General features: G+C 31.3%; 2 protein-coding genes across 2 annotated transcripts; both read left to right on the top strand.

The window, feature by feature from the left end:
- The first annotated feature begins 1,027 nt into the window (after positions 1-1,027).
- LOC108912951 lies at positions 1,028-2,277 on the top strand. The gene is made up of 2 exons (XM_018718381.1): positions 1,028-1,545; positions 1,596-2,277. The coding sequence occupies exons 1-2, from the start codon at positions 1,485-1,487 to the stop codon at positions 1,979-1,981; spliced, it is 447 nt and encodes a 148-aa protein (XP_018573897.1). The 5' UTR covers positions 1,028-1,484; the 3' UTR covers positions 1,982-2,277.
- Positions 2,278-5,270: 2,993 nt separating this feature from the next.
- On the top strand, positions 5,271-7,660 carry LOC108912948 (U3 small nucleolar ribonucleoprotein protein MPP10). The gene is made up of 5 exons (XM_018718379.2): positions 5,271-5,473; positions 5,524-6,455; positions 6,565-7,032; positions 7,167-7,363; positions 7,422-7,660. Exons 1-5 carry the CDS (start codon positions 5,394-5,396, stop codon positions 7,575-7,577), a joined length of 1,833 nt encoding a protein of 610 aa, XP_018573895.1. The 5' UTR covers positions 5,271-5,393; the 3' UTR covers positions 7,578-7,660.
- Positions 7,661-10,216: the final 2,556 nt, after the last annotated feature.

Raw genomic sequence — 10,216 nt, 5'->3', positions numbered from 1 at the left:
GTACCTTGTAAGACGCAGCAGATAAGCTGAAAGACTTATTTGATATTTATTAAGTTTAAATAAAAGTTACATTTTTCAATATTGTCATTTTAAATTTCTCACGCATCTTTTTCATATTACATCAGCGTCGCTTTTACGTGACCCAAGAAATGGCTCGCCTTTTTAACATGGCGTCTTCACTGCTTGTATAAACATAAACTCAATAATTAAAAGACAGAAAGAAAAAATATATATAAAGTGGCGGGGAGGTGGAAAGAACCACTGACACACGAACCTAGAATAAGGAGTTAGACACCACATAAGAGAAAGTAAATAAAAATACTCTTATGGTTAGACAACATAATGCGACCTAAAATTTACAGCCGACTTAGAAAAGTCCAGACTCTCCTGCCTTTGCTGGTATTTTCGACAAATCATGATCACGAAAGATGAGTAACAAAGGTTGCGGTCCATAAGAAGAGCGCCAGAAGAAAGGGCCCTAGCCGGCGGGGCCCAGCCAGGACAAAAGGAGGTCCCACAAAGCGCCTACACCGGCCGAATTTGCGGTCGGGGTAGACGACGGATGGGGCCCACCTACGAAGGCTGTCCAGGCCTACACGAGATGAGGCAGGATAAAGAGGGATAATCCCCCTCGATCCCAAATCAATGAGGCCAATTTCTAGCCATGGAATAATGGCGGTTGCGGTCCTTCCAGGTTGTTGGCCTCTAACCTCTATTTACAGCTGATGCAGTCTAGATTTTTCCTAGATTTGTGATTGAGTCTTTGGATTTTACATTCATTTTATTGGTTTTCAGCACTCAGTCACTAATCACTATAGCACCCTCTAGTGAGGAAATTGAACAGAATGAAGTTTTGCCTGTACAATTTCCTGTTTTCTCGTAGGGTTCTTATCTATAATAACATAATTTCTGTATAAGATAGTAGATGTCAGGCAGGGACAAATTACAACAAATTTGTTTATAATATTCTAAACTATATATTCTAAATATTAATTTATAAATTCTATAATACATGACGCACCCTCTTTTCATGTTATTAATTATTTTAATAACAGTAGATTAGAGTTTTAAACACAAATTGGTTAGATACTGCTTATGGGGTTAAGCAGCATTCTGTAATTGTTTTGGTCAGTCATTAATAAACAGAAGTGTTTATGAATCCTGGAATGGGAATCATGAAATGACTAGTTTAAATTAATCCATCAACACAAATTGAATAAGTGGACCGAATAATAATTCTAGTGACGAAATAAATTATTTAATTTAACACAGTACAATTTAAAAGTGTGGTGTGTAGTAAAAACCCAGAACCCTGTTTGTTATTTATAAAACATTCAATTTTTATCATTGATACAATAGAGATATTATTATTTTCATGCTGATAGCTTATCAATCACAATGAAATACTTGTATATCTTGACCATTTAACCACAATCATAATTCAGTGTTCTGTAATTTAACATCTAAAGAAATGTAATGCCATAATGTTAAGGTTAAAAATATATACAGGAATTCTTTTCATTCTATCAGCTTTTGTGGTAGAAGGTAAGCAAATTGTTTCGATATAAACATGTTCTTATTAAAATATATTTTAGACAATGCCAGAACACAATGCGATCCCTCTGATCTGAGTAATTTCCAATGTTCAGAGTCGGAACTCTGTGATAAATCCACAAGATCTTGCCAATGCCCCTCTGGATTTGAGAGAAAAAACAGCACGTACTGTGTGGAAAAAGTAATCTCTTCACAATCCACACCTAATTATTCAAGTCTGGTTGATAATCAAGGAAGTGGTTCCCTTGTTGCTGGTATTTTAATACCTTTATCTTTAATAATATTTGTGATATGTGGAATATACGTAAATAGGAAGTACCAGCTTTTAACATGGGTTAGGAATAAGTTTAATCGAAGGAGTGAAAATTATGACGAATTTATGATAGGTCAAGATTTAGACGATGACGACCCACCTTTACGATGTTAAAATGTGAAATTATAGAAATATTCATTAGTGCCAGTATTTTTTTCATAAACTTTATTTTACTATTTTATATTCATTCCATGAGAAGACTTGTACCAAGGTTGATGATATTTTTAGGTTTTAAGCTCGGTTTTAAGTATACAGCAATTTATGAGTAGGTTTTTAAACATTTGATTTGTTATTGATACTAAGTACCTATGCATAAATGTCTTATTGCTATGTATGCCATATGTGTGTACAAATATACCAAAGGTAAATTTATAATGCATAAAAAATAAAAATCTAATTTATTACTTGCACTCCTGTTGTATATTTATTCAGTTTCAGTTATCATTTACATATTTTATTTAGTCGAATGGAAAGTTACTCCAACGTGTAATTCAAATATGTATTCCAAATATCTTTATATTTATTAACACTAAATATTTGGTTACTGTGATAAGATATGTGATACATTTTCATTGTTCTATAATTAATTTTCACAGCATATAAAGAGTATGCCTAACTATATAGTTTCAATAATTATTATTAATGCCACAGTACTTTGAATTTTTATTTTTCAGTTTCCAATTCTAATCATCATATTTCAAAGAAGTAGATTAAAATGTAATTTACTGCACATATAATAATTCCAGGAATTTTAAATATGTTTACTGAACTGAATAAGTTTTTACAAAATTTGATAGTCGGACCCAAAAACAGGACAAATATATACCATTAAAAAAAAACAAAAAGTCTTGTTTTTTTTCTCTGATATGCAACATTCAATTGATTTTTTATACAGGCATTTTTTTGGGATGACAAGAAAATTTCCTAAAGTTTTGATCTTCACCATTTCTTCCTAGATAGAAAGGCAAAAATGATAAGGAGGGGTACAATATTATGTGAATACCCCTGCACTTAGAACAACTGATAATACTCCTATACAATACCGTTACGGGGAATAACCCGAGGTTTCGATTTTTGATTGCTTGATTTTTCAGTTTTCAGTAAATCACATCCATAAAAAGGATTGTTATCTATCTAGCATTGTTTTCTGTCTTTGATAATAATTATAATAAAAAATTACAAAACGTTGATTTTTAATAATACGAAAATTTTCTTGAAATCTGTCAAGACGATTGTGGCCAATGTTGCCAACCTCCAAAACGCAAATTTCTTCATGACGATCTTTAAAATTCGTCACATTTGGTCATCCGCTGCAAATTTGAAATTTACTGCATATTGTATTTGTAAAAAAAACATGTAATAAAATGTACTAAAAAAAACAAAATGCAGTATTTTTATTAACAAATTTGAAACAAAAAAATAATACCGCTATAATCACTTTATTATTCAAAGAAATAAAATATATAAACCTGAAAATAACAGTTTGAAATAGAAAAAATTAAAGCCACCATGTTCCTATAGTTATATTATAAAAAAAGGAAGGATATTTAAGCTTAAAACTAATTAATAATTGCTTTAGTAAAAATTGCACAAAAAATAATATGTAACTCAATTCATTGGCATTAAAACAAATTCTTACTTTTTATGTTTATACAACATATTAGTTTTCATTAAATCAATATGTTGTTGATTTACATTGTAGTCACTGGTATTACTTATATTAGTTTATTGGAGCTTTGATCTAACTACACAAATAGAGTTCAATAGATCTTTTCCCATTGTATTTCTTTTTTTCGATTTAACATCATTCATTATAGAAAATATGCGTTCAGCCTCTGCATTGGAATGTGGCAGTCAGAACTAATTTAGCCAAGTAGGCTATATTTCTAAATAAATATTCACCATTAAAATTGCAAACATTAAATAAAAATTCCCAAAACTCAGCAACCGGCATTTCTTTCATTTTATTTTTTACATCATCAAAGGAGCAAAAATGCCATATACAGAACCAACTGATAAAGTTGTTCTCCTTTCACTCAATTCCTCTCTAACATTAATAAAATAAAAAACCACAACACAATAGTGAAATATAAATATTATAAATGAACATTAATGTCCAAACTAATGTACTTCAAAAGAAATATCGTCATAAGAGTAAATTCTTCGTCAATTCGTCAATAGCAATTTTTACCCATAAAAAATCATCTTTGACGAAAAATCGTCGCAGTTGGCAACACTGATTGTGGCTCCTCTCTCAAGGTCGTGGTAAATACTTAAATGTGTATGTAGATTTCTCAGTTAGCGACTTTGTCCCGCATGTACAAAAAAATCTAGACGTGTAGTCTGTCCCATATGAAATAGATTTGTGTACAGCTAGATCCAGAATAATTGTAGCATTTGGGGAACGCAGTCTGGTTCCAACATCATCTTTAGCATATAAAAATCTGTAGTACTGACAGAGACAGGCACAGGCTGCAATCTCTAAACACTTCAATCATTCTGGATCTCACTGTATATAACCATCATATCGGCACAAGTTACAAAAGGTTTTGGGCATTCTAGGTTGGTCATGAATTTTGAAAGGGCCCTAGCCGGCGGGGCCCAGCCAGGACAAAAGGAGGTCCCACAAAGCGCCTACACCGGCCGCATTTGCTATTTTTTCATTGTTTTCAAGATTCGATAAGTGCGGTTACTTATACGTATGTACTGAATAAAGTTCATTGATGAAATTTATATGTACCGATATCTGTTTATTATCTGTCATATTGTTATTACTAAAATCTGCAATGAATCGAAATATGTTACAGTTAAAAAATAAAATTTTTTTAGAAAGTTGAGGAAAATTCTAACCTGTAAATCTCAACAAAATGTGCGGTCACTGCGCTCAAAAAAATTCATCAAAAACGGTCATCGGCATGATGTAAACCGATGAATTAGTGAAAGCTCATCGATTCTGTTGGCTGAATGCTTAGATTAGCCCTAATCTAAGGCTGAATGTAATGCACCTAACCTACTCAATTGACCATCTTTTTGCCTGTTGCCTCCACAAACTGTCCACGTTTTGTTCAATATTTACAAATTTTAGGTTTTACATTTGACACTGTACTACTTAATTCTTTTTGTAGAGAGAGATCCAGAATGATTGGAGACATTGGACTGTTTGGAGATCGCAGCATGTGCCCTCTGCCTGTCTCTGCCAATACTACAAATTTTTTATATGCTAAAGATGGTGTTAGAAACAGGCTACGTTCCCCAAACGCTTCAATCAATCTAGATCTCTCGGTATATGCATCCTCTAATATTCTACTTACCCTATTTTTTTCGAATTGATTCGATATTCGATCAGAAACAATTGAACCCACTATGACAACTTTGAGTGTCCTATCTCTGCACATATTAGCTTTGCTTAATGTTTTTTTTAAACATAACCACTAAATATAACGAATTTAACGATTAACCCAACTTTTGTAACCCTAATATAATCGGTGTGCCTTAACCTTATATCTTTTACAACTCGTAAATAATTATGGTGAAACAAAAGAAAAATATAAATACTATCTTAGACAACTTTGGGCAGGTCACAACAAAACCTGAAAATTTTTTAAAGTAAGTAAGAATTTTGTATTAACTATTAATTGAAATACATGCAATTACAGTGCCAATGATTCTCTTTTGAAAAACTTAAAGTCCGGCCTTAAAAAAACTTATGATTACTCTAAGTGTGAAGAAAACAAAGTAAATAAATCGACAGCTTTACCAGAATTAATCATAAAAAATTTTGATTTGGAGCAGATCTGGCAACAAATTGAATTGCAAAATGATTCTATATTATCTCAGTCTATTACAAATATTAGTAAACTAGTCATTGGCAAAAATCAGTTGATATTTGATAATATAAAAAAAGAATTGAAAAAAGATGTATCCAACGAGAAGAAAAGCGAAGATATAGAAAACAATGATGTTAATAATGTGCCAGTTGAGGGAAATATAAGTGAAAACCTTAATTCTAATTCAGAGAGTGATAATGATGAACTTGAGTTGAATTGCAGTGATGATGAAGCTTCTGAGGAAGAAACGAAAGATACTAAATTATTTAATACTTTAAAAAGAAAATCTGTTGTCGACGATGAATTTTTCAAATTAGAAGAAATGGAAAAATTTCTAAATATAGAAGAGAAAAAAATGCAAAGTGATAAAGCAGAAACCGCCTCCAATGATTCAGATAACGAATCTGATAACAGTATCAATTTATTTAAAGGGGATATTGATGAAGATGCCGAGGATGATGATGAAAAAATTAAAACAGCAAGGTTTAAAGATTTCTTCGTTGCTAAAGATGATGATAAACAATCAAAACGAAATAAATTTTTAGAAAGTATAAGTGATGATGATTTAAGTAATGGTGATAATGAAATGAAATCGTCATTGGAGTTACGACAAGAGCGACTAAAGAGGAAAATTCAAGAACTAGAGCAAAATGCTGTCAGTGAAAAACCATGGCAGTTGAAAGGTGAAATTAGAGCAGAGGATCGACCTCAAAATTCTCTATTAGAGGAGATTGTCGAATTTGACTTAACCTCAAGACCAGGTGAGTTGATACGAAATTTTAGAAATAATAAAATGTAGAATTATGTTTCTAGGAAATAAAGTGTGTTGTTCACACTGTGCTTAGTATGTCCTTATTATGTTTATTTTAGCTCCAATAATTACCGAACAAACAACTCTACAGTTAGAAGACATTATTAAACAGAGAATAAAAGATCGAGTGTTTGACAGTGTTGAAAGAAAAGTTAAGCCTGTCGAAACACCTTTGGAATACAAGAAGAAACTTGTGTTAGATCAAGAAAAAAGTAAACAGTCTCTGGCACAAATATATGAAAAAGAATTTCTGGATCAGCAAGCTGCCTTAGACCCGGAAAATGCCGATAAAGAGGACGAAGAGCCAGAATTGCATAAAGAAATTAAAACATTGATGAAGAATCTGTTCAGTAAATTAGATGCACTCTCCAACTTTCACTTCACCCCTAAACCGTCTATTCCAGAACTTAAAATCGTCAATAATTTACCAGCAATTACGATGGAAGAAGTTGCTCCAAATGCTGCTAGCGATGCAGCATTGCTCGCTCCTGAAGAAGTGAGGAATAAGACTAAAGGAGAAATCATAGGTAATTTTTGTTTTACTTATTAATAAAGGTCATCTAAATTGAATTTATATACAATGTTTTTTTTTTTTAATATATCGTTATTAGATATAAATGAATATCTCATAGTAAAAGTTTAGATTTAATTTTAATTGTAGCAAAAAGCGAAAGAACACCCACCGATAAAAAGAGAGAACGGAGAAAGAAGAAACTGAAACAACGAGCACATCTAAAAGAAAAACAAAAACATGAAAATATCGTTAATAAATTGAATCCTGGTTTAGGCAACAAATACAGTAAAGAAAAGGCTAAGAAAATGTTACAAAAAGTGACGAGGGAGAGTAATACTGAAAAAGTAAGTTAGCTGAAGTTTTCTTTAATACCTAATGGTGTCATTATTATTTACCTTACAGATGGATGAACATGTTGGCTCTAAGGCTGTTAAATCTTCAAGCGCATTCTTCACCCAACTTCAAGAAGAGGTGCAGTCTCAAATTCATGGTAAATTACAAAATCAAAAAAGCAAAAAGAAGAAGGATCAATTTATAGCTAAGAAAATTAAATTGTAAAATATACATACAAAACTTATATTTTATAGTAAAATGTTATTTTATTTTAAGTTTTAACAGGTAATAATGAATTCCTAATAAATAATGATAGAATTAACAAATGAAATTATTATTCAGTTCAATTCTTGATGCAAACATTCTTTCACAAAAAACAGATTTTTTTCTGAAATCAGGGTTGTTCCGAAACTAAATAAAATGTGCAGTTTTTAACATAATTGTACCAAACTATTCAAAATCTTTAAAAACGGTAATCTACTATAAATTTTGCAGTCGTAAATTAAAAACTGAAAAAAACGGCTTTCTGAAATATTTTTCTTTTAAATTGTTTCTTATATCTTTATAAGCAAAATGATATAGTTACTACTTTGTTTAAAATTAAAGCTACTTCATGCACCTTTTCTAATAGCAGTACAAAACAGAGATTATAGAGCGACTAGTTTGACTAAATACCTCGACAGATTCTTCTAGTTTGTCTCAAAATGACTGTTTGACATGTCAATTTGTATTATTTATATAAAAAAAGTATTTTATTAAGATATTGGGTTATTACATAATAAACTATTCAAAATGTGTGAAAATTTATTAATTACACAAAATGTATTGAAAATTCAAACATACTTGAAGGATAGGAGCATGGAGACTGTACAAGGACTACAAGGAGCCCGAACTCCATGTAAACAAAAATCTTTCAAAAATAAGAGGGCGCTAGTGTTCCATATGTCCCATATGTAGAGAGGGGAGATAAAAAGCGGCAGTTTGAATTATAAATCAATCATGTCATTTTTGTAATGTGTTAAAAATTTTAAAATAAATAATGTAAGCTACTTTGAATTATAAAAATCATGAAAATATGTCATTCCGGACTGTAATTAAACTAAATAGATAATAAAAAATATTAGCTTTATGAGAAGAATTTGGTGTTCGTAGAAAGAAACTAGTTTTCAAGGAATTTATGACGTGATCTTGTTAATATTAACCTATAAGTAAGGCCGGTGTCCCATGCATCCGAAATCCGACGATACGAAGGTCCGAAAGTGTTCCTATTGGTTAATATACATTCAAATTTTTACCGCTCATTTTCATCCGAAATTTTTTAAATTCATACGACGTCGGAAAAAGTAGAAATAATTTTAACTTTTATCCGAAATCGTATGTTTTTTAACCTCACTTTTTAAGTTTTTAACATACTATGATTGTTGTTTGATATATTTACAGTCAAATAAATGTTATATTATAATGTCGAATGTGGAAAATATAATACTACGTATATTTTCTATAATATATACTACTTATGGTTGTCACTTGAAAATGTTTCACCTTCATCTTGTAATAAATTCCATGGTTCTATACTTGATTTCTAAAAGATTAATTTCGGATGCATGTGAATTATAATAATATCATTCGTAGGAATTAAAATATTTTCGGATATCGTACATCGGATTTCGGATGCATGGGACACCGGAATATTATCATTCGTACGAATTAAAATATTATCGGATATCGTACGTCGGATATCGGATGCATGGGACACCGGCCTAAGGTTTATGTTTTTGATAATTACTTTGTTAAATATTTTAGTTTAATGTTAGTAAAAGTCACATTTTATATCAGGAAGTTGCCTTTAAAAAAATAGTAATTCTTGTATTAATATGGAATTTTTACTTGTGGTAATAAAAAATAGAATATAAAAATACTCGGTGTTTTAAATAAACGTTTTAAAATATTACAGATGTCCGATTTTGAGTCCAGTGATTCAGATGACTTATTAGACGCATTGTCCAGCTTGAGAGTGATGATGAAATAGATTTATTCTAAGAAACAGAAAGAGTAAAAAATAAGAACTACTTTGAAATTACTGTACCTGAATATAGTGGCCAATTTTTTTTTAACATTTCCGTGTTAGCATATGGGAAGTAGCTAACAGAATTGAAGAAAAATTTGCCATTTCTAATTATTTCACCCATGATTCTGGTAAATTTTGCATTGCCTTAAGCTCTACAACAACCAGAAAAGTTACATACTTGCTAAGTAACTTGTCTCCATAAATTATAGAATGGCCGAGATAATGAGGCAGTTGTAATCGAACAATATTTTGCCCAATATGAATTTCCAGAGCAGGTTATAGGAATAATTGATGGGAAAGGAATTCATATAAGATAGAGTATATCACAATCCATATTTTTTTTTAATAACCAATAATATACTATATTATAGTGTAACTGAAAACTGACTATGGAAAGTCGATAAATTATGGTTGGACAATTTCTAAGCTGATTGCCATGTTGTCGGTTTAGACTTCTCAATGCTTCGAGAGTCATATCGCTCTCTTCTCAAAATGTCAAGAAGCTTAAAACAACATGACAACCAATTGATACCAAAATTTTAACAAAATATAGGTACTTCATTATAACACGGCGTCCTGGGTGAGCGGCGACAAACGGCCGGTGCGGCCGGCGCGTTCGACGCGGTTGAAATGGCCGACGCGATGCTAACGCCTATTTCTGTTAAGAGTGCAGGTCCATTCTCGCGAATGGTCGATTATATAATTATCATATAATTTTTAAGATTTGAAAATGTAAACTGAAGCGGCAGAGGCAGAATTATCAAATAATTTGATCGCGTCGTCCGCATGAAAACCG

This window comes from Anoplophora glabripennis, unplaced genomic scaffold (assembly GCF_000390285.2).
Source record: "Anoplophora glabripennis isolate ALB-LARVAE unplaced genomic scaffold, Agla_2.0 scaffold484, whole genome shotgun sequence".
Taxonomy (NCBI): Eukaryota; Metazoa; Arthropoda; class Insecta; order Coleoptera; family Cerambycidae; genus Anoplophora; species Anoplophora glabripennis.
This window is presented reverse-complemented; position numbering and strand designations above follow the sequence as displayed.

Bases quoted from the DNA above. Each gene is read 5' to 3' on its own strand.
- LOC108912951 (XM_018718381.1), top strand. From the start codon at position 1,485: ATGTTAAGGTTAAAAATATATACAGGAATTCTTTTCATTCTATCAGCT. The intron at 1,546-1,595 runs GTAAGCAAATTG...AATATATTTTAG, and splicing joins ATCAGCTTTTGTGGTAGAAG to ACAATGCCAGAACACAATGC.
- LOC108912948 (XM_018718379.2), top strand. From the start codon at position 5,394: ATGGTGAAACAAAAGAAAAATATAAATACTATCTTAGACAACTTTGGG. The intron at 5,474-5,523 runs GTAAGTAAGAAT...ATGCAATTACAG, and splicing joins AAACCTGAAAATTTTTTAAA to TGCCAATGATTCTCTTTTGA. The intron at 7,033-7,166 runs GTAATTTTTGTT...TTTTAATTGTAG, and splicing joins GACTAAAGGAGAAATCATAG to CAAAAAGCGAAAGAACACCC.